The sequence below is a fragment of the Ochotona curzoniae genome, unplaced genomic scaffold (assembly GCF_017591425.1).
Source record: "Ochotona curzoniae isolate NIBS_2020 unplaced genomic scaffold, NIBS_Ocur_1.0 contig_3503, whole genome shotgun sequence".
NCBI classification, from domain to species: domain Eukaryota; kingdom Metazoa; phylum Chordata; class Mammalia; order Lagomorpha; family Ochotonidae; genus Ochotona; species Ochotona curzoniae.
In genome coordinates, this window is record NW_024465887.1 from 177,367 (window position 1) to 201,794 (window position 24,428).

The 24,428-nt window shown below is 41.0% G+C and overlaps 1 protein-coding gene across 1 annotated transcript in view; it reads left to right on the forward strand.

Moving 5' to 3' along the window:
- LOC121157008 (kinesin-like protein KIF20B) overlaps positions 1–19,958 on the forward strand; it is a 108,382-nt gene extending 88,424 nt beyond the window's left edge. Inside the window, exons 15-23 of the mRNA XM_040980960.1 lie at positions 8,032–8,261; positions 9,432–9,571; positions 9,780–9,918; positions 11,150–11,378; positions 12,542–12,582; positions 15,661–15,762; positions 16,110–16,260; positions 18,220–18,362; positions 19,817–19,958. Coding sequence (XP_040836894.1) covers positions 8,032–8,261; positions 9,432–9,571; positions 9,780–9,918; positions 11,150–11,378; positions 12,542–12,582; positions 15,661–15,762; positions 16,110–16,260; positions 18,220–18,362; positions 19,817–19,894 — 1,253 coding nt within the window. The 3' untranslated portion in view covers positions 19,895–19,958. The remainder of the gene's footprint in view (positions 1–8,031; positions 8,262–9,431; positions 9,572–9,779; positions 9,919–11,149; positions 11,379–12,541; positions 12,583–15,660; positions 15,763–16,109; positions 16,261–18,219; positions 18,363–19,816) is intronic.
- Positions 19,959–24,428: the final 4,470 nt, after the last annotated feature.

Here is a 24,428-nt window from a genome sequence, read left to right on the forward strand (position 1 = left end):
AATTACAGTAGGCTACTCAGGTCCCAATAGGCCTGTCCAGGTGGTGCAGCAGATGTATCAGCTGTGGCTCTCCCAGCCTGTGGTGGACACTGACATAACTGCCACTCTTACACACAGAGATGTCATAGGTTAAGAAAACTGTGGACCCAAGCATCTGCTTGGAAAGGACCTTACCCAGTGACCTTGAGCACTCTACAGCTGTGAAGGTGGCAGGAATCACCCCCTAGGTTCACCATTCCCAGTTAAAGAAGGTCACATCTAAAGCAGAAGAAAAATGGACTGTTCAACACACTGGAGATCCCTTAAAGACTGTTCTGTCAACATCTTTACCCTGTATGAGTGGGAGCTCTGGGATGCAGATATTAGAAATTTAACCACCAGTACCCCAGCCAGTGTTCATAAAACATCCTGATCTGATCGCTCATTGGTCTAAGTCAGTGTGGGATGTGGGAATACATGAGGAAATAAGTTCAGGTATGCATGGGGAGAACCTGCTATGAGGCTTCTGAATCAACAAAAGTCAGTTAAGTTCTCTGTAGTCCCCCACCCCATTGGGCCTATTGTAAGACTTCCAAACTCCTTGCGGAATATTGCTGGTGCACTTGAATCCTAAACTTCCTTATTTGGAAATCAAGGTACCAATCATATAGTGATCCCCTGGATATGAGAAAGAATCACCAATTTGACTCAAGTTGTAGAACACTGTGGAGAATGTGGTAGGGTACAGCTGATAATAGCACCCTAAGTCTGTACTAGATTTTGAGTATGGATACACAGTTACCTGCTTCTGTACCTGATTAGCCTAAGTTGTAAGCCAATTGATACGTAATACATACCACCTGAGTTGATTCAAAATCCCTGGCTGCTGTGTGTTAAGAGCTTGAAAACACCTGGCTTTGATCATGCAGTACAGTGGTTCCTGGAGTGTAGCAGAGACTGCCATCGCCAAGCTTGGTCAATAGACTTCTTCTCACATCCTACACTTGAGTGTGGTGTGGTTTCTCTTGCTCTGTGCATTAATAAATGGTATACTCTAGAAATTGTTCCATATGCTGCTGATAATGTGTATTCTGTGGCTTTTCGGTGAAATAATGTAAATGTCAGGTTCATTTGATCAATAGTTACAGCTCAACTTTGTCATCTTGACGGAAAATAGATTCATGTCTATTGGTGACAGGCAGTTGGAATCCCCCAACTATTGTGTAATTTGTCTTTATCTTTAGTTTAACATTTGATATATGTATATTTGTGTCCAAAATCTTCATGCTGAATTGATCCTCTTATCAACATATGATGTCCTTCTGTCTCAAAGTTTGCCTGATAAATGTGTATATGCTCCTGCTTGATTTTGGTTTTCATTTATATATTTTCGTCCAACCCTTCACTTTCAGTGTATGCATATGTTACCTTTGAAGCCCATATGTAGCCATGGCAAGGTTGTGGCTTTTTCTGCTTAGTCCTTCTGGGAAAGATGGACCTGGGAACAAGTGGTGGATGACCCACATGGGAAAATCTTCAAATGGAAATTTGATGGTTTGTTTCAGGGGAGTCTAAAGCAAAAAAAAAAAAAAAAAAAAAAAAAAAACTTGTTAAATCACCTATGACCATTTGCTGTTGATTAAGTGGCAGGTGAGAACATTGAGTATGACAACCTCATAAGTGGAAGAACGAAATAAAGAAAGGGTCATTGTGACTGGGAAAGTCCACAAAGGAGATGTGAGCTGCAGAACAGAAATAGCACTCCTATTAATAGAGTGATAGGAAACAAAACCCGAGGGAAGGGATCCTGGCTGTGCTGTGCAGGTTCTTATCAGGGAAGGGCTGTTTGGAGGACAAACACTTGCATTTTAACCTGGAAGGGAAATTGCACAATCATGCAAGACTCTAGCCATTGTCTGCCTTGCCTGTTGGCTGTGGCTATGCCTCATTTCCAACTTGGGAAGTGTTAGGAAAGTGGAACAGAAAAATGGAACACCAATTATTGAAAGAGGTGCAGTCAGAGATGGGGAGCGAACCAATAGCCAAATTGAAACGATGAGAGAAATTCCAAATGGGTGGGCACTTGACTGGGCATAGACAGAGTGACTATTTGGCAGAGGCCCAGATTTAAGCAGACAGGGTTTTAACAGTTTGGGATCTTGAGGTATTCCTAAAAGTGGAAGAATTCCACAAAAATGCAGGACCAGTTAGGGACAGCACCAGCTTTTTCTGAGCATTTCATTCTTGGTGGGTGTTACTCCCTGAGGGCAAGGAAATATAAAAACTGGGGATAGGGCAATTAGACTGGCGTTTTGAACAGCAGTGTAAGGACCCAGGCCAGCAGGAGGTTCTGTCATCTCAAGGGCATAAGGCACACATTTGTGTGCTTGCTCTATTTTAGGAGGAATTAAACCCAAGAAAGGGCTCAGAACCACGGTAGAGGAGGAGTTCAGATAGGATTTTCTAGAGAAGACCATTGGGAAAACAAAATTTTATCTAGAACCAGAGAAACATATTTGTTTGAATTATTCCACAGAAACTTAATGATTGTTTAGGAAGCATATTTCTAATGTGATACAAAGCAGATGCAGATTGGGAGGAAGACTTTCTTCCCTAAAAACTAAAGCTTAGGGCTGCAATTCCTTGTCAAATCTCACTTCTCCTTATGTCCTTGAACATCTTCTCTAAGGACCATGTTTCATCAAATTGAAATGGAGAGATGATGGTACTTAACTCTCAGAGCCTTTGTGCACATTAAAGGAGATCCCATATGTGAAGCACTTACAGCATGGAAGCACTTGGCAAGCGCGGACTCTGAACAGGGGACCTTGGCTTTTAACTGTAGCTGTAGACAATGCCTGGCCCCACCACCAGATGTCAGTACGTTTAAATCTCAAACTCTTCCTCTGAAGTTAATTCAACAAATACTTAATGAGCAACTAGTGAAGATACTTCTGGTTAATGCTACAATACTGAGTTGGTTAATCTTGATTTTTTTTTTTTCCCTGAGAGTTCATGGCCAGTGTCCTGTGGTATTGCTTAATTGTCTTGCCTTGTTTTTCATTTTGAACTCATTTCAGTATTTTCAGATACTCAGATATCATATGTACTCTGCAGTTGACCACTTCCTTTTCTTGCACCTTTGCTGGTCCAACTCTGTTACCAACCTTGCTCTGGCAGGCAGTTGAGATGGAGACTCCTGGTCTCCCGATGAGGCTAAGTGAAGATAAGTGCAAATTACGAGAAATCTGTTCTCAAGAGCTGAGTCTGCGTAAACATACTTGTGGGAGAATGCCTGGATGAACACTGTTTAATTGTTTCTGCTGAGGCCTACACACAGTTACCTCTATCAGCAGCCACATAAAATTGTTTCCGAATCATCCACTCAAATTTCCAAAGAGACAGAGAACCCAAAGTGCTGTTTGATGGCCAAAAGCATTCAGATAAAATAGTTTAATAGTGAAGTGTCTAGATTCACAAAATGGGACATATTAAAAACTAGAAGTTGCACTGAGTCAAATGATGTCCCAAGCTTGATTCTATTCCTCTGATTCAGGCAGTTTTTAGAGGGGTAACAGATTTGGGTGGGACCTGTACGGTAACTTAGCTAAGCCTCTTGCCTGTGGTGCCAGTGTCCTATATAGGCGCCGACTGGAGTTCTGGCTGCTCCACCTCAAATTCAGCTGCCTACTAATGTTCTGGGAAAGCAGAGGATGGTACAGGTCCTCAGATCCCTGCACCGTGTTGGAGACCTTGAGGAAGCTCCTCACCCCTGGCTTTGCACTGATCCAGTTCCAACCATTGTAACCACTGGAGGAGTGAACCAATGCATGGAAAGTCTTTCTCTTTCTCTAATTCTGTCATTCTGATTAAAACAAAGAGGGAAATCTGAGAAATGAGTCAAGTGATTGAAAAAACCTCTTGCCCCAAATGTTAGAATTTATAGAACATGGTAGTATCGGATTCTGATTGTACAATTTGTAATTGCTACATACACTGTGTGATAACATGATGGAAATGGTATTGGGGCTTGAATAATTGACATGTTTTTAAAAGTTTATTTGTTTCATTTGAAAAAGAGCACACATCTTCTCTCTCAATGTCTACAACAGTTAAGGCTGGTCCAACCCGAAGCCAAGAATCAGGAACTCCATCCACGTCACCCACTTGGGTGGCAGAGGCTACTTGTGTTGTTTTCCCAGGCTTGTTAGCAGGAAGTCAGATAGGTTGTCACAGCCAGGACTTGAATTGACTCTGATATAGGACTCCAACCTTGCGGATGGTGGCTTGTCAATATGATCTATAATTACTAGTGGTTCCTGCTTAATTTCTTGATTTTTTTTTTTTTTGGACCTTGAAATAAGGAAGAATGTATACATGTATAGATTTGACATTAACTAGTATGTGATATACCCACAGGAAAAAATCAAATTTTACCTTGTTTGTGCAATTTAAGAGAAAAAATGTCCTAAAGGGAAAAAAAATGTTGAGTTTTTTTCTTGCTCTTGATTCATCCTATTCAGTCTCTGCTTAGTCCTGCTCTTTTGCTTGTATGGATCTAAGAATTATAAAGATAAATCAGGAACAACTAACTATCCAAACAAGTGAATCAATTCTGAAACTTTGTTTATCTAGCTTTCTGATGGGATACAAAGCCAGTTTGTGGTACTTTCATAATGACCCTCAGTTTTATAATACCAGCTACAACAGTATAAAGTGAGGGAAGCTTAGATGATCCTTAAAGCATTTACTGTTCCTGAAAATTTGAGTGAATCCAGGAACAATCTTTAACAAAATGATTGCTGATGTCCAGAAGGTATTTGTGGTTGAAGATGAATGAGATGGGAGCGTTTCTTTGAACAAAACTTAACTTCTCCAGGAATGGAGGACAAAGTTAATGTGCATTTCTACCAATAGAACAAAGTTGAAAGAGGTTACAAATAGTGTTGGGACATGAGAAGGGGGTGGCTTACTGATGTTTAGCTTTGAAAGTTTTCTTAAGGGCATATTTTGGTTTGAGTTACAGGTTAAGGTGTGATGACAGGGGTAGAGAATGAATGAAAGAGGAAAGGAGAGAGTGGGAGAAATATTAAATCTATATCTTTATTCCCTGGATAGCTGCAACAATTTGAGTTGGGCTAGGGTGAAGCTAGGCGTTTCTTCTTGGTGTTCTGTATGAGTGGCAGAGACTCAATTATTTGGGTTTCCCACTGATTTCCTATGCGCATTAATAGGAAGCTGGACTTAGGAAATGAAACAGCTGGCACAAGGACTAACACTCATAGGGGTGGCTGGCATTACAGGCATCTTAACCAGCCACAACTCCCAGCATCCAGGAAGAGAATTCTCTAAGCCTTAGCCTATGTTGGCTTCTCAGCTTAGAGTGGTCACTCTACCTCTTGGTTGCTAAAAAGTAGAGAATGGATGGTGATTTAAAAAAATACAATTTGAAAGCCCTTGATGTCATGTGAATTCATCCATATTCATCCATATTCTCCCCTATTCGTCCCTTCCAGCACAGTAAATATTCAGTGTTTTTTTTTTTTCCTGAGGGGATACAATTAACTTGTAATTGTACCTTTTCACTGAGCGCCATGCAATATTCTAACACAAGTGTGCAGTGTAAACTAAAGTCATGCAGTCGGCATTTTCATGTATCTTTTGAGGTGTTTCTCTCTTCCTGTTCACATAATTGATAATGCATACCAGGTGCTGTTTTATCCAAAGCTGTTCTGGTCCTCTTTATCTTCCTCTCTCCACCTACTCTTTCTCCCCAGTCTCTGGTAATCACGGTTGCTGTTCTGATCAACTATTTTTAACTTCCACACGTGAGATAAAGCAGTTATTCATTGTTATCTGAACTTTGTATGTGAGCTTTAAGTTTTCTTGGTTTTTGGTCTGCTTTATACCCAGCAAGTATCTGGCTTGAACCACATGTCTAAGGAACTTTATATATACAGCTCAATTCTTTGTTAGTCCATGAGGACATGCCTGGTTTTCTGTCCCATGGATTCTGCCCAGTGCTTAGGACAGGACAGTTTAAGGAGAATCTTCTGAGGAAGGTGATCTAGGTGACTGTCAAATCTTCAGGTGTTTGTCTGTGTGTGTGTAGATTGCATATATCCATCAGTCATTTATTTTACTTTTTAAAAAATTTATTGGAAAATGAGATTGACGGGAGGAGAGGGAGAGATCCATCTGCTGATTCACTCCCCAAGTGGCTGCAATGGCCGGAGCTAAGCTAATCTGAAGCCAGGAGCCAGGAGTTTTTTCTCTGTCTTCCATATGGGTGCAAGGTCCCAAGGCTTTGGACCATCCTCTACTGCTTTCCCAGGCTGGAAGAAGGGCTGCAGCGATACAGACTGGCACACACATGGATTCTGGCGTGTGTAAGGCAAGGACTTAGTCCACTGGGCTACCACACTAGGCCCTAATTCTACTTTTTTTTTTTTTAATTTCATTTTATGACAGTTTCATAGGCTCTGGAATTCCCCTAATCCCTCCCCATGACTTCTCCCCATGGTGGATTCCTCCACATTGTTGCTGTATTACAGTTCAAATCCAGTGATGATTCCTTCATTGCAAGCATGTACCATGCATAGAGTTCCAGCATCTTATTGTCCAGATAAATTCAACAGTTTCTTGGAGACCATTGCTGGTCTGAAAGCAGAGCTGGCAGAATATCATCCCGTCCAATGAAAAGCCACAACATAACAACTTACAACATTATTAATTGACATGGTATTGAGTGACCAATATTTTAGAAAATGCAAGTTCTTAACCACATCCTGTGACTACTTCATTGACATTTCAATTTTAGTTTATACACAACCGGCTGCCATACACCTTAAAATGGCTATAGGGTACTATTCAGCTGTCTCATGTCTATTTTCATTTTTAGATTTAGCAGTTTATAGTATTGAAGCATAATTTTTACTGAACTTGGTGAATTTTAGGATAGTCCAAGCTGGCTTATAACTCTAACAAGGCATATGTCAACAGTTGAGGTGCAGAACAGTTTTAGGAGGGGTGTGCAGAGAAATCTTCAATACCTTAGTGAGGAGTGACTAATCTCTGTGTCCCGCCTAGTGAGGTATGTGTGAGTCCATGCTGCATTTTGGTCATTTGTATCTTCCACATGACAAATACCGCAGTGTTTAATCTGCCACAAGCCATGCGTGCTTCAAAAATTAAATGATCGTGTGGACAAATTCTGAGTTCATCCATTCTCTTTGAAATATTGGCACAAACTAGCATATCCCAATATCTTTTGAGATAATTCTTCAATGTCGTGTGAAACTTTTAAAGCTAATGAAACATAATTTTTGTAGACCTTTATGTAAAGGTAAACATACATAACTGAACTCAAACAGCTTTTATTTTTATTATGCTGTACATATGTTAAGTTTATTAAAGATTTGTGTGAATGACATTTGGAGAGGGGCGAGATGGAGGTCTTCCATCTGCTGGTTCTAGCTGACAGTGGCTGGGGCTGGACCAGGACTAAGCCAGGAGTCAAGAGCTTCATCGTCCAGATCTCTGCCTGAGGAAAGGGGCCCAACTACATGGACCATCTTCCACTGCTTTTCCCAGGCTGAGTCTTGAACTTGTACACGCACAAGATGTTGGTATTGCAGGTTGTATCTTCACCCATGGTGCTACAATGTCAATGCAGGCCTCACTCTGTCTTTTTAATTAACATAAGAAAGCTTTGAAGATGAAAACTAGAGAGTTTATCCAGAAGGCTACTCAGGAGCTAAACTAGCAGAATACTCCATTTTCTGTATTCACCTCTCAGTTCATATGTTTCCTAGGAAATTTTCTGCGGCCAATAGGCTGATCTCAACCTTGTTCCCCATCTGCCAGAGGGGGGTTGAAGTCAGAATTCAAAGCATGCGAATGACATCCATTATTGAGTCTGTTTGAAATGTCTCTACACACATACCTGCCAGAAAGATAAGGCGGCTCCAGAGGCTCAGTCAGCTTCATTGGCCCAGAGGCTAAGTGTGCATCATTAGATATTCTGAAATAATAGCTAACAAAACTTAACAGAGTGTGCTGTCATTTTCATGCTGAATAATAATTCAGATAATAAAATGTTAAATGTAAAAAGAGCCACTGTTTCATGGGAAAATAATCTTGAAGATTTGGTAGAAGATGAAGATTTGGCTGAGGATCTAGAAGAAGGTGAAGAAACTCAAAATAAAGAAATGGAACTTAGTGATGAAGATTTGGATAGAACTGTGGAAGATAAGACTTTACTTAACTGCAAGGAGAACAAGGTAGGTATTAAAAACTTATTGATTGGGGCCTGGCAGCGTGGCCTAGTGGCTAAAGTCCTCACCTTGAATGCACCAGGATCCCATATGGGTGCCGGTTCTAATCCCGGCAGCTCCACTTCCCATCCAGCTCCCTGCTTGTGACCTGGGAAAACAGTTGAGCATGGCCCAAAGCTTTGGGATCCTGCACCCGCGTGGGATACCCGGAAGAAATTCCTGGCTTCTGGCTTCGGATCCGCATAGCATTGGCCATTGTGAATCATCAGATGGAAGATCTTCCTCTCTGTCTCTCCTCCTCTCTGTATATCTGACTTTCCAATTTGAAGTTCATTAGCAATTTTTATAAATAACTTTAAAAATGTTTTAATGGTATATATTTATTGGCATACAGAGTTAATAGTTCTTAAGGTTTCCTCTCCCATTTTTTCAATCATACGTTGACATTTTTTGTATCTCAAGTTTATGTTTTGAAAAATTTTAAGCCTATAAAAATGCTAGTATAATGAGTAGTTGGGTCACCAATTGTTGTCATATTATAAATATGTAAGTAAAGATTCTTTTGCTTGTAGGTAAAAACCTATACAAAATTATACCTTAAAACTAACTATGATGGTATTTATTTTCTAAGAATGAGAAATTTTCCTCATAATTTCCATGACTGTTCTTTCACCTAAGAAGCCTAATATTGATGTAACAAAGCTATCTGTTAGGCCACCCATCCTGAGATTTCTCTGGTGGTATTAATATAGCTTGAATAACCATTTAATTTCTGTTTACAAAAAAACATTGATTTTAGCATCACGTTTGTGTAGTCATTTTTAATCTAGCGTTGATATCTTTTAGAAGTAGAGGCTATCCCTACTAATGAAATTCACAGTGTTGGGTTTAAGTGGAATAGTAGTTCCTGGTGGATAATACATGAGGCAAATTTACTTTTTTCTTAGTTCAGCTGAGCATTGAGATGTTTGAGTTTGTTTTTCATGTAGGTCTTCCTATGAGGTGGAGAGATTACAAAGTAATGAATCTGCAAATGCCAAAAATTTAGTGAGAATGCAATTTTTAAAAAGGATACGTAATTGTGGTTGATTAGATAAAAATTATTTTTGAAATAGTTGGACAGTATTTGGGTTATGTTTATCCTTTTATAAGAATTCTAATATTTAAATATTTTAGAAACTATTGAATTTAATAGAAGAACTGAAAAAAAAACTGATAAATGAAAAAAAAGAGAAGTTAACATTGGAACTTAAAATTCGAGAAGAAGTTACACAGGAATTTACTCAATATTTGGCTGAACGTGAGGCTGACTTTAAGTAAGTTGTTTCTTTGATGATTTAGTAAAAACTGAGAATTTCATTGCCTTGTTTCCTTTTCTTGCTTTCTGAGTTCTCATTTCTTTTCAGTAGTTTGAAAATAGCTTTTACTAATCGTCTTACATGAAGTTTGTTTTAATCTGTACTAGCCCTTGGCAGTGTAGCATTCTGTTCTGTTTTTTAAATGGAACTAATTTGTGTAATGCAGAGAAGCAATCCTTCAGGAACGAGAGATGTCAGAAGAAAATGCTGAATGCCGTTTGGCGATCTTCAAGGAATTGGTTGGTGTATGTGACATTCAGGAAGAACCAAGCAATAGAGTTTGTGCTGTGAAAGTTGAAACTGAGGTATTGTATCTCAAATGCTAGATTTCCAGGGAGAGTTTGATAGCAGGATATAATATGTGGTGGCATTATTGATGAGAAACATTAGTTTAGAATTAACGCAAAATAACTCTTTTTTTTTTATTATACTTATATCTGTTTTGTTAGGAATGTTAATGCAAATTGTTTTGATATTGCTTGAGTCATTATATGGACTGACAAAGAGGTTCAGTGTTTTTAATTATAAGAAACCTTCCCCAGCTTAGTCTTAAACTTCCAGTTTTTAAATTAGACTATCTAAAGATATAAGGAACTCTAAAAGGAGTAATTTACTTACTGTTTTGATTACCACAAAAATATTTGTTCTTACTGAATAATTACAGCTTCCTAGTTTTAAGGAAAATTTATCCTTTTCTGCTGTTTCCTCAGAAAACTGACTAGGTTTTCTTGGGTTTTCTAGGTTTTTTTGTTGTTGTTGTCACTTTTTAAATAGTTACGTTAATTTCAAAGTCAGAATTAGAGAGAAAGAAGGAACTATCTCCCATCTGCTGGTTCACTTCCCAAATGCCTCCAACAGCCAGAGGGTGTGCCAGGCTAAACCAGTCCCCTGGAACAGCATCTGGGTCTCCCAGATGGGTGGCAGGAGGTGGCCCAAGTGCTTTGGCCATCTTGCTTTGACTGCTTTGTGGAGTGCATTGGAGGGAGCTGCACTGGAAGCAGAGCAGCCAGGACTCAAGCAGGCCCCGATAGTGTGGAAATCCAGTGTTGGAAGCAGTGGCTTAACGTGGTGCACAGGGCCGCCTGCACCACTTGCTTGCTTTGTCGTCACTCAGTTCAGGGACCTGTGACAGTGATGTCTAGACTCTTGCTGTCATTTCACCATTCTGTGTCACTGCTATGATTTGGAATTGAACTGAGTTGTTTAAATGAAGATTAGTTTTCTTGGCTATTCTAACATAGTCTTTTAAGTATCGTTATTTATTTGAGATGATACCTAACTAACTTACCATAATTGTATAATTTTCACTGTTTCGGACATTTTCCCTGTGACATTTTAATGAGGAAAAATGATTCTGTTCCTTAAAAAATCAGTAGTAGAATGAAATTTTTTTTTTTCCATTGGGGGCTTCTATATGATTTGCCTAAAAGGCTATCATAAGTTTTTGGCTGTTTCTAAAGCTCTGTGTATTATGTGGTAACACGTCAGGGTGAAACCCAGGGTTAACATTAGGCATGTGGTTTTTGCTGTTTTTAGGAAGCACATAATTATGTAGGATTTGAAGATATTATTGACTCTCTTCAAGATGATGTCACTGATATTAAGAAACAGGCTGAAATTGCTCACTTATGCATTGCATCTCTTGCTGATCCCCAGGAAGCCATGGCTTGTTTTCAACTAAAGTTAAGTCAAGTTAAAACTGAATTAGATAAAATTAAAGAAGAATTAATCAAAACCAAAGAAGAGTTAAAAAAGAGAGAGAATGGTAAGTAGATGTATTTTACTCCTTTGTAGATATTATAAACATATAAAATCTGATAAATATAAGAGAATTACACAACTTATTTATTACAGTGACCAGGAAATTCCTTAACCTAGGGTAGTAAGTTTTAGTATGTAATCATTTATATGAATTTATACAAATTTGCTACAAGAAATATATTTGACCATCACGTATTTCACTAGTTTTTGGGAAATAGTTAGTTTTAAAGGCAGAAAGCACTCCCATCTATTAGTTTACTCCCTAAATGCACACAACAGCCATAGGAAGGCTTGGTCTGTGGCTGCGTATTGGCATTCAATCCAAATTTCCATTAGGTGACAGGAACCTAATGGGCCTGTCTACAGCTCCCTCCCAGAATCTGCATGACTAGGAACCTTGAATCAGTCCCAGGTTCTCCCATGTGATAGAAAGGTTTCTGCCATCTTAACCTATAGGTCAAGGACTTTTCAAGAGAAAGTATTAGCTTTTTCCGTAAATGAAGAAATTATTCTTCCATATTCTTTATGCATTCTAGTGTAGGAGATTATGCTCTTGGCTTACAAGTTTGAAATAGACTAACTCCTATGGGGTGGCTGAAGCTAGATTGGAGGTTTGTTCTGTCTTTGAGGATATCTTACATTTGTAGGAGGGTACTTCAAAATTTTAACGGAAAAAGGAAAAGAGAAAGTCTGTATTGAAGTAAAAGTTTTTGAAATACAGATAGTTTTTTTCATAATACTCATTTTCCATTAGTGGTTTTGAAGTATCTTTCTGTATGATTAGTTGCAACATTTGGAGTTGGAGAAAATTGGATAAAATCATCTTCCCTTTTCTGTGTAATACTAGATGGGTAGAGAAACAGCCGGTAAGTGATGCTTCTGCCTTTGGAGTGGACCAGGAAAGCCCTGACTCTGTCTCTTCTCTGGTGTCATGCCAGTTCTCTACTACTTAACGTGTCACTCATTTTTATCCTGGGTTTTGAAAGTATCATTTTTCTGAAACATTATTCTCTTGTAAGACGAATGCTGTGCCTTTGTAATGCTGTCAAAATTCTTTTTCCTGAATGTAATGCTGATAAAAGTGTCCACTATAGAAACTTGTGTTTCATGAGTTTAGTCATCGTTTCTTAGATATGAACTTATTTTCAAAATTCTTTGTTTTTTCAGAATCAGATTTATTAGTCCAAGGGCTGAAGAAATCTAGTAAGGTAATACTTTAAGCTTTTTTATTTCTTTGTTTTGATGAGGAGTAGAAGAGTACAGTTTATTACTACAAATGTTTATTTTAAAACCAATTACAGAAAAAGTAATGAAGACGGTGATAACAAAATTGAGAAGTCTAAGTGCCTTCACCTTTATACTGCTTTTCAGTGATGGTCATTGGGAAGATTCTATAAGCCTTATGGGAAATTTGTGGACATATATAGAAGGATACATATGTCTTAAAAAGTTTGCATAAGTAGAGTGATTTTCTGCTTTGCTTTCTTCCTCTCTAAATTATGTCTTGCAAATTATTCTAAAGCAATACCTACAGATATGTATCCTTCCTTTACTGAATTCATTAAAACCAACAATAAAAAGGGAGTCCAGTGTTGTATTACCACCGGCTAAGTCTCCCTGCATTGCTGGTATCTTATGTAGGAGCCAGTTTACGTCACAGCTGCTCTGCTTCCAGTTCAGCTTCCTTCTGATATTCTGGGAAGGCAACAAAAGATGGCCCAAGTGCTTGGGCGCCTGTGAGCCATATGGGACACCTCGATGGAATGCCTGCCATCTGGCTTCAGTTTGACCCAACCCATTTTATTGGCCATTTGGAGCATTAACCAATGGATGGGAGATCTCTCTCTGTCCAAGCAGCATCTTAGCCACTGTCCACATGTGTATTCCCTTAACTCCTTATTACTTGTGTTATATATATATGTATGTGTATATATGTATGCATGTATACAGACATACACATATATAAAACCCACTACCTTATGACCTAATGTTATTTTATCTGCATGTTCTGAAATTTGCATATTTTATGATGTAAAATGGCAATAATGTCAAACTTCTCACAGCCTATGCGGTCTGGGGTTTGAACAAGCTCCATCCCTCAGTCAGCAGGTTTTAAAGTTTCTGGGACTGCAGCAGAGGTGAGTGTCAGGTGGCACTGTCTGCTTTTGAGTTATTTACTCAGCACTAATGAATGCTTGCACGCGTATTGGAGTTTATTGTTTGAGGCTGCTTACTGCACAGTTGGTTGTGCGAAGAGATTTCCGAGGAAAGGTGAAGTTCTTCTGGGAAACTAGATCACCAAGCAAAGTTAATCTTCTCTGAGAAACAGATCTGTTAGTGTGAATGAATTTGATGATCAGTCATTGAAAATCCCACCAAAGATAAAAGTGATTACTCACTGTAAAGAGTTTCTTTAATAAAACATTGTCTTCTACTTTTATTTGTATTATTTTTAGATTTATATTTATTTGAAAGGCAGAGTTATAGAAGGAGAGAACAAAGGAGAGAGAGATCTTCCATCCTCTGGTTTATTGCCCAAATGGCTGCAGTGGCCATTGCTGGGCCAGTCCACAGCCCAGAGCCAGGAGCTCTGGGTCACCCACAGATGCCCAACTGCAGACATCCAAGCCCTGGACCATCCACTGCTTTCCCAGCTGCATACCAGGGAGCTGGGTTGGAAGAGGAGGAGCTGCGACTTGAACTGGTGCCTCTAGGGGAACTGGTGCATCAACCGTGCCTACTGGCCGCAGCAGCATCCCCTAAAACACTGTTTGCTACTGTGTCTTGAAATTGTATGTTATAACTCTATCATCAACCTTCTGTAACTCACTGAGAATTCGCTTGATTTATGTTGAATTTAGAGTTCTGTGAATAACCTTGAAGTGTACAGAGGTTCTCATTAGACACGAATTAGCTCTATGTTACTAAAAGCTTTTGAGGTAAAATTACTTTAATAATTATTCACCATGATTATTGGGAGCACTCCCTGTTTGGAAGTGAGGATGTGCAGTCATCAAGGAATGAGAATCTAATAAGACAGATGTGTCGATGGCAAACTGGATCATAAAAACGAAGAGAGGCTGTGAGGGAGGGAGAAGGGAAGAGAAGGATACTTGCATATGCAAAGATAACATGAGCCATTCCTTTTTTCTGGCCTTTCCTTGATTGTTCTAGGTAGTTTCAAGTAATTAGCATTGACTAATATAAACTGTAAAGCTTGTGGAAAATCTCAGCATGAATCTGTAAAGTTTTTTAATCTGTAAACAAGGTTTGATTCTCATTTGCATGAAGTCATACATCGTAAAATTTCTTTTAACCCTAAGTATGTATTTTCCTAAATTTTTAAAATTTCAATTTCCCATTAGTAATTCTAGAAGTTGCTATATGTTTCAGAGTTTTGGAGAATCTTATTATAATGCTGTCTTCCATTTTCACCTTCATAAACTCAGCATGCCGAACTTGGCTGAAAACACAAAATGACTCATTCATATTCCACTGTACTGAGCTTGTGACTTTTGTGGGCATGGTATCTCCTCGTACAGTGGCAGGATTCTAAGATGGGGCATCGGGCAGTGTCCTGAACCTTAGCATTCCCAGAGAAAGGGAAGACAGCCTGAGGACCATCAAATTATTTCTACTACATTCTATGAAAATTTGCTAATACAGCCAAGACTCCATCTCTAGGTGGCAACACCAACAATGAATATGCAACTGGCTTTAAATGTGCATAACTGTAGTGCATGTTCAAAGTCCTGGACTGTTTTTAGAGATTTCTGATCTGATAGATTTGTGGTAGAGTGCAATAATCTTTTTTTTTTTTAAAGATTTATTTTATTTATTGGAAAGTCAGATATACAGAGAGGAGGAGAGACAGAGGTGTATTGCTATGTAGTATTTGAAAGATGAATCTGAATTAAAACACGTTATGCCTTTTATACTTCTCAGGTACTATTTATGATGTATGTGAAAAATTCCCATCTTCTCACGGGACTGCTAAGCTTCAACACAATTGACACTTTGGCATGGATACCTAGGGGGCGGGGGTGCTCATTGCATGGGTAACCTTAGCCTCTGCCCAGTGGTGGCCAAGAACAGCTTGCTGTTCCAGGCAAATCAAAATATTTCTAGACATTCCTCGTGTCACCTGAGGTCAAAATCACCCTCAATTACAAACCACTATTTTAAATGGCAATACATGTGTAGTATTTTATGGATTTCCTTTTCTGAGTCTAGAGAAGCAGCACTTTGTCAGGAAGTTAACCCTTGGTCTCATTCATTATTTGTAGGACTTTGTGAAATGTGAGAATAAGAAGAATGCTACTCCCAGAAGTAATTTGGACTTCCCTGTTTCAGAGCATAGAAATTCTTCCATCAAAAAAGAACAGAAGGTTTGTCTTCATTGTCAAGAACATTTCTGTAACTTTAACTTATGTATATTTAAACCAGGAGATAAATAAAGATAGCAAATTCTGATCAGTACTTATCTAGAATGCCAGGTGTGCCCGGTATAACTCAGTTATCTTCCCTCTCCTGGGGGCTGTCTCTGCTTGGGAAGGAACCTAAAGCATTTGATCAATATGGGCACTGCTGATGTCATACGTGCCCGGTGAGGCTCCTCTTGCGTTTCTACACGAGAATTCATAACCTATCTGTGGCCTCTTTAATTCACCTGCAGCCATCACTTGTTTCCTCTGGCATTCCTCCTCAACAGTAACAAAAACTCTTCGTTTATTAGGTTTCCATACGTCCATCACCTAAGAAAACATACTCTTTACGGAGTCAGGCACCCACGATAGATGTAAACTTGACCACTAAGAAAAAAGAAGGAACATTTCAGAAATTTGGAGACTTCTTACAGCGTTCTCCAACAATTCTTCAGTCAAAAGGTTTGTAATGCATGGTGATCTTTCCATGAGATGTAGAGTACATTCTCATCTCTCATGAGCACATAGCCTCAACAGCTGCTTAGCGGATATCGCACTTTAAACAGGCCTGGTCCTGCATTGTGTACAATGAGAAGAAGTAGTTGAAATGATGAAATAGCCAGGTGTTTGCTGACAGTGCAGGAGAAAGGCTTTTACCACCTGCGGAGACCCAGTAAAGGACAGGAGTGTGGATGCAGTTTGAGGCAGCAGTAGGTGTCCTGCTCGTGGCAGGTGGAAAGCCCTTCGCGGGGGAGCGTGGACGATGAGGTGTTTTGGGGATTAGACGAGTGGAGCACTAGTATGAACTGGACACCAGGGGTGGGGAGAATGGGCAGGGTAGGGAAAGGGCCTGGCAGTGGGAGACATTAACTCAGTGAAACGGATTGTGTGATTAATATTTGCTATGAAAAACGACCCAGAGCTTCTCAAACGTCTTGCTTAGGTGCCCTTTAACTTTGAATAATCATTTTCTTTGTACGGTTATTTACAAAAATCACTCTGACCATTAGAACCTAAGGTGAAAGGACCATGGAAAGATTTGCTTGTGAAAGTCTAAAGTTCCAAAAATATGTCATCATTAGAAGGAATATGGTGTCATCTGGAACCTGTTTTGAGCTAGTCAGTGTCACTCTTTCCGGTGAAGATTGAAAACACCCTGATGTGTTCCTACAAGTCAGCTTCGTGTTCATCCACAGTTTGGGGGATTCAGATTTGTGAGGCCTCTTGGCTGTCCTTTTTTAATTAAAAATTTTTTGTGAGATAACACATTCTCATGTTCAATTATAGCCAGAGACTCAGCCCCACTAAATGGCTGAACCAACAGCAAAATGATCATAGTTCAGCAGGACCACAGGCATGAACTTTTAGATACGGAGCGTCAAAACTATCAGAGTATGCCTGACAGATTCAATACAGTTTGACAAAACATACTGTATTCGTAGCAAACCCTTCTCTTTTTTCTTAAGGATTTGTTTGACTTTTATTTGAAAGGCAGAGTTACAGCAAGAGGGAGAGATGGATCTGCCAGGCTGATTCATTCCCTAGAGGCCACAATGGCAGCAGCTATTCCAGGTCTCCCGGGTGGGTGCAAGGGCCTAACGACCGGAGCCCTCTCCACTGCTCTCCCAGGCCTTCAGCAGAGAGCAACCAGGACATGAACTGGTGCCCATGTAGGGTGCTGGCACTTGCAGGCAGAGGATTGGGCAACTAAGCCATCACACCATCCCCGATGTTCACTGGACACCTTCACACATGAATAGGTACATCTAGTACCTTACTATTTTAAATTGTGCATAGTTGCCTGGTTATGAGTTTACTGTTGCAGAAACCTCTTTCAAGTGACAAACGAATTAAAGATGATTGTGTTACAAATTATCATGTCGTTTTAAGATGATGAAACATTAGATAAGTTGTATTTTGTTGGGCCAGGTTTGTACATGAGGTTAATCTGCCCCCTGACGTGCTTCCATGTATGTTCTGGTTCATGTCTAACTACTCCAGTTTGAATCCAGCTCCCAGTAATGGCCAGTGTGTAGACTGCTGCCGTGCACATGCAGACTGGACAAAGCCCCTGACTCCTGGCTTTGGCCTGGCCCAGCCCTCGTCACTGCAACCATTTGAGGAGTGAACCACCAGATGGAAGATCTGTCTCTCCCTGTGTTTGTAACCCTTTCAAATAAATAGACAAATCTTTAAATTTATATATGTATATCGTTTATCTTTTTGTTTCCTTTGCTATTGTTCCATGCATTTTTTAGGCATTTAATTTTTCCTGTTTGTGAATTCTCTGTTTATGTCCTAATACCAGTTCATATTATAGTATTTTTCTTTGAATTTGTATCTGTTGTTTCTTTATTAAGGACTTCAAGCTTTGCAATAACAAAATAATTTAATTCAGAAATTAATATTTTTATTTTATAGCAAAGAAGATCATTGAAACAATGAGCTCTTCAAACCTCTCAAACGTAGAGGCAAGTAAGGAAAATGTGTCGCGACCCAAACGAGCCAAACGGAAATTATACACAAATGAAATCTCCTCGCCTCTGGATATATCTGGCCAAGTGGTGAGCTGGCGTTTCACTCTTCATCAGTATAAACTTCCTGTTTTTTTGTTTTGTTTTGTTTTCTCAAGAATTCCTAATGTTAGTGGTACTGATGATTTGAATCTCTACTGTGTAGACCATATTTCTTAAGACAGCCAGTGCTGGCGATGCACCTTTATCATAATGACACATAGACACCTCATCAGTGTAAACAAGTGTCAGGCTTTTTGTATTTGACAGTTTATCATAGGAATATATTTTCATTAGTAAAGTTGTTGCTATTTTGTAATTTTTTTGCATCTACCATTAATTTTTTTTTATCTTTATCATGAACCTTGTATAAATGTGGGCCCAGATGCGCCTGGTAAGAAGATGCAGCTGACATGTGGCTGTGTCCTCGCACCCTGGCCGAGAGCCCTCCAGGTTCTGCTCGGGAGATGGTTGTCGCCCTCCTGTATGGCTCCTCCTCTTCACGCAGGACCTTCTGTCATTAGAAGGAATGCTCAAACTTTTCTGTAATTCTCTTGTTTGCTTAGTGGATGAAAGTAAAGGCAGAAAAGTAATTAAAGGATAAAAAAATATTCAAAAGGAAGTGGTCAAGAAGAGCCAAGAGAGACTTTTTGTTTGTTTTTTGCCGCAGGAACTGCCAGATGTTAGATTGATGCTTGAAGACACAGAGTTAGAGTCACTTAGGACATTGGGGCTGTCCTGCTAGTTACCGTCTGTGCGATTAGTATGTAATTTCAGTTCTTGGCTGAGAGTTATTTCTTAGTGGCAGAATACTGTACTTTGTAAGTTACATACTCATTGCCACGGTGGAAGATCCATTTCTTAAAAATGATTTGAGACGGGCCCGGTGCGGTGGCGCAGTGGTTAAGGTCCTCGCCTTGCACGCCCGGGATCCCATATGGGCGCCGGTTCTATCCCGGCAGCCCCGCTTCCCTTCCAGCTCCCTGCCTGTGGCCTAGGAAAGCAGTCGAGGACGGCCCAAGGCTTTGGGACCCTGCACCCGCGTGGGAGACCTGGAAGAGGCTCCTGGCTTCGGGTCGGCATAGTATGGGCCCGTTGCGCTCACTTGGGGAGTGAATCATCGGACGGAAGATCTTCCTCTCTGTCTCTCCTCTCTGTATATCTGCCTTTCCAGTAAAAAATAATAAAAATAAATCTTAAAAAAAAATGATTGGAGGCAATTGCCTCCAACTTTCTGGTAATTGTTTCAAACTATCCATGTCTGGAATTTAATACAGATTGTAGGTTATTTTTTAATTTTAGAATTGTGCAGCTAGATATTTTACTAAATCGATTACTTTTTTAGGCATGCATTTTTATAGGAAATGGTTTGCCTCTGGTGTCTGAGGACAAAAAAATGCTTGTTTATGTTATTAATTAAGTGGATGAGCTTATGATCTATTTCAAACTAGCTTTTTTTTGTTTTTCACTTACGTTTGCTGAGACTGTGAAATTACTGATTTCAGATTTTAATGGACCAAGGATTGAAGGAGAGTGACCACCAGATTCTAAAGCGAAGACTTCGAGCAAAAATGGAGAAATGAATGGCTCATGGAGGACATTACAATGTAACTTTATGTGTATAATCATTGTAACGTTCAGCTCTACTCTATAAAGATAACTCTGTATATTATGGTTCATTAAATACCTCTATATAAAACAGTAATCTCTATACATAGTGTTATTTTAATGCAATAAAGAAAGTAAGTTAACAGTTTGTCTGCTTTTTAAACCTTTTCAAAAACAGATTCTTGGGCCTGATGCTGTGGCTCAGTAGCTAAATCCTTGCTTTGCATGTGCTGGGATCCCATATGGGAGCTGGTTCTAATCCCGGCAGCTCCACTTCCCATCCAGCTCCCTGCTTGTGGCCTGGGAAAGCAGTCTAGGACGGCCCAAAGTCTTGGGACCCTGCACCCGTGTGGGAGACCCGGAAGAAGCTCCTGGCTCCTGGCTTTGGATTGGTGCAGCTCTGGCCATTGTGGTCACTTAGGGAGTGAAACCAGTGGACCGAAGTTCTCTGTTCTGCCTTTCCAATAAATATTTTAAAAATCTTAAAAAACAAAAATGACAAAAACCAGTTTCTTTCCAAGTAGCCTATGTTTCCACTTTGGAGCAGTGAAGATCCTAGCAAAGACGCTGTCATTCTCATGTGTTTTTCTACACATGATGTCATAGGCTGATTATTCAGTTTCTCATATTTAATAGTGTCTGCTAGACTGTGCAACTGACTTTAAAAAAACAAAAAGAAGATGTACTAATTTTATTTGAAGGGCAGAGTCGGGGAGAGAGGAAAGGGCAGTGGAGACCCTTCATCTCCGTCAGTCCCCCGGCGGCCGCAGGAGCCTGGGACTGCAGCTGCACCTCCCGCCTGACTAACGTCACCTGCTTCGTACTTGGGCTCAGCAACAAGTGTGTTAGAGCTGGTACCCACGTGGGATGCCTCCCTCGGAGGTAGCTGCTTCATCTGTTACGCCACACTCCTGTCCTCTGTAACCCGATCTTTACCTAACTGGTTTATAATTAGGATTAAGGGAATAAGTGTGTGTAGATCTTCTGTTTGCCAAAACCATGTATGCAAATTATTTCCTCCTTGTAGAGCTAGAAGCTCATGCGAGCTGACTTGAACCCCTGCTGCCCCACTTTGGACCCAGCGGCCTGCAAATTCACACGGAAGGCAGTGGGAGAGGGCCTGAGTGCTTGGGCCGCTGCCACCCCGTGGGAAAGCAGCATGAACCCCAGATCCTGGCTTTGGCAAGGCTCAGCCCTGGCTAATGCAACCGATTGGGAGTGAGCCCGCACGTGGAGGCTCTCTCCCTCTCCCTCTTGGTAACTGCCTTTCAAGTAAGTCTGTCATTCAGACATTAAACATGAAATTCAGACCAGAAAAGATGGAAGAACGAAATGAAAACAGCCGCCGTGTCCTTTGTGTAATTGGAGATCCCAAGTGATAAAAGGAAAAATAGAGCAGGAAGAAAAAAACAATACTTGAAGAAATAGTGATCCAAAATTTTCAACTTCTGAGGAAACGGTGGATCTAGAAGCTTGGCCATTGTCAGGATAGATCCGCACAGAATTACAGCTGCAAACACGGCTGTGAAACTGGTCAAAAAACAGGAAATTTGCGAGCAGACACGCTATTTACAACTACCAGCTAGACGGACATACTTGTAAAATGTTTATTGGATGAAGGACTTGATACAGACGCGTCAACAGAGGCACGCATTCTTACAATGTCATAAGTCATTAGAATTCCCTTTTGGGGGAAAATGTAGGTTTACTTAAGCTGGATGGGCCTCTCGGCGCCATCGGGCAGAGCTGCACAGGACGTCTGAAGCGGCTGCAGGGACAGCACCGCGCGCTGCCTTTTCTGTTTTGGTTTAATACAGGCAAGAGCCAGGGGCAGTCACTGGCTGTAACTCGGTCGCCGGTAGCCGTGTTAGCATCTGCCGCAGGCACACGGGCAACGCAGCGCAGCACGGCACGGCCGGTGCCACCAGGCAACAGGGGTTTCCAACTCACCTCGTGGGATCGTCACTGAATCTATCAGCTTTTCACCAAATTGCTGTTACGCACGCTTGACGTGTGTGAGCACAGATAAGAAACTTAGAGCTGCCGAGAGCACAGCTCCGTGGCTACCAGGGAGGACGTGAACAGATGTTTCCAGAAAGCGACCGACGGAGGAAAAGCAGTGAGATGAGTGACGTGAGGCCAAAGCTGATGATGCCGGGACGAAGGCGCTGCCTCGGGGCGGGCTTGGGAAATGGGACTGAAAGACACGAAGAGGCCAGAGGAGAAGGATTGTTCTATACTTGCATTTTTGTACGTTCTCCACGCGGCTATTAAGCAAATTGTCCATTTGGGTGCATTTTATCATGTACTTTGCATTGTTAGCATACATAATGAATTACTATTTCATAGAGACCAGGATAGCTAAAGCTAGAAAAACTAGCAAAAGTAAGTGAAAATCTCAAACAGTGGCATACCTTTTTTTTTAAAAAAAAAGTTGCTATAAACTAAGTTTGTTCCATGTTTTCCTGCTCCCTCTGCTGCTTCTCTTATTAAATTTCTGTACTTATTTGAAAGAGTTCTAGAGCCCTTCCCTGGCTTACACCTCGGATGGCCGCAGCCAGGTGTCAGGAGCCTCCTCTGGGTCTCCCGCATAGGGAGCAGCGTTCCAGACACCTGAGCCATCGTACACTGCTTTCCCAGACCACAGGCAGGGAGCTGGATGGGAAGCAGGGCAGCAGGGTCCAGCGCCGTAGCCTAGCAGCTAAAGTCTGTCTCACATGAACCGGGATCCCATATGGGTGCCGGTTCTAATCCCAGCAGCCCTGCTTCCCATCCAGCTCCCTGCCTGTGGTCTGGGAAAGCAGTGGAGGACAGCCCAAAGCTTTGGGACCCTGCACCCGCATGGGAGACCCAGAAGAGGCTCCTGGCTTCGGATTGGCTCAGCTCCAGCTGTTGCAGCTGTTTGGGGAGTGAATCAACGGGCGGAAGATATTCCTCTCTGTATATCTGACTTTACAATAAAAATAAATCTTAAAAAAGAAAGAAAACAACGAAAGTGGAGGCAGCAGGACACAGACCCTCTGTGGAATGTCTGCGTCACAGGCCCCAGTGTAACACTCTGTCACCATAGTGACCCCTCCCTCTGTTCTTGAGTATAACAGGAGATCATGTGATCCAACATCATGGCTTAGTAGGCTAAGATTCTGCCTGTGGCGCCAGCTTCCTACATGGGCACCTGTTCATTTGAATCCCGGCAATTCCACTTCCCATCCAGCTCCCTGCTTGTGGCCTGGGAAAGCAGTCGAGGACGGCCCAAAGCCTTGGGACCCTGCACCTGCGTGGGAGACCCATTGGAGGCTCCTGGCTCCTGGCTCCAGATCAACTAAGTTCTGACTGCTGCCATTTGGGGAGTGAACCAGCAGACTGAGGGTCTCCTTGTGTTTCTCCTTTCAAACAAAATTTTTTAAAAAAAATCCTTAAAAAATGTTTTTAAAAACAAATATTTTCAAGAATGTTTAGAAGAAACTTTAAAAAATGTATTTATTTTTATTGGAAAGGCAGATTTATAAAGAGGAGAGACAAAGATCCTCCAGCTGCTGGATCACGTGGAACTGCGTCTCCCACGCGGGTGCAGGTCCCAAGGCTTTGGCTGTCCTTGACTGCTTTCCCAGGCCGCAAGCAGGGAGCTGGATGGGAAGCGGGGCTGCCGGGATACCGAGCAGTGCCCATATGGGATCCTTGAGTATGCAAGGCAAGGATTTAGCCACTAGGCTATTGCACCGGGCCCTTGGAGAAAACTTTCATAATTGAAAGAAATATCTAAAGGAAAATGATAGGGGCTGGAGCAATGGCTCAACCTGCTAATCTTACACTTCCAAGCTCCGGCATCCCACTTGGGCGCCAGTTCATGTCCCAGCTGCCGTGCTTCCCATCCAACTCCCTGAATGTTTCCTGGGAAAGCTGCGCAGGAAGTCCAAGTGTTTGGGACCCTGCATCATGCTGGAGACTTGGAAGAAGCTCCTGGTTCCTGGCTTCAGATTGGTTCAGCTGTGGCTGTTGCGGCCATTTGAGAAGTGAACCAGTGGATGGAATTTTATTCCGTGTCTCCTCCTTTTGGTAAGTCCGCCTTTCCAATGAAAAGAATTCATTAAAAAAAAAAAAAAGGAACATGGTAACTATTATCTTGATTTTCAATAGTATAGAATGAAAAATGTTATATATTCATTGACCTTATGCAAAATTGCATTTGTGATATTATCTGTATGTGGTTGTATTTTTCACTTTTATTGCTATATCCCATTATATATTCCGTAGGTTTCCAGTTTGGGACTATTTACAATTCAGAGAATTACCGCTGACAGTGCAATCCCATGAGCGTCCACCAGGTGGAGACAAAGCCCTTCTCAGTGCAAGAGTCTCTGGAAAAATGACGTTTGTGTCTGCACTATGTCCAATTTATGTAATGTAGCAAGCAGGGCAGAATTGTGGGAAAACGAATAAAGTTATCTTTTGTGCTGTTGCTTGCCAACCAAAGAAATTCTTGTCACTTCTCAGGAAAATTCCAGGAAT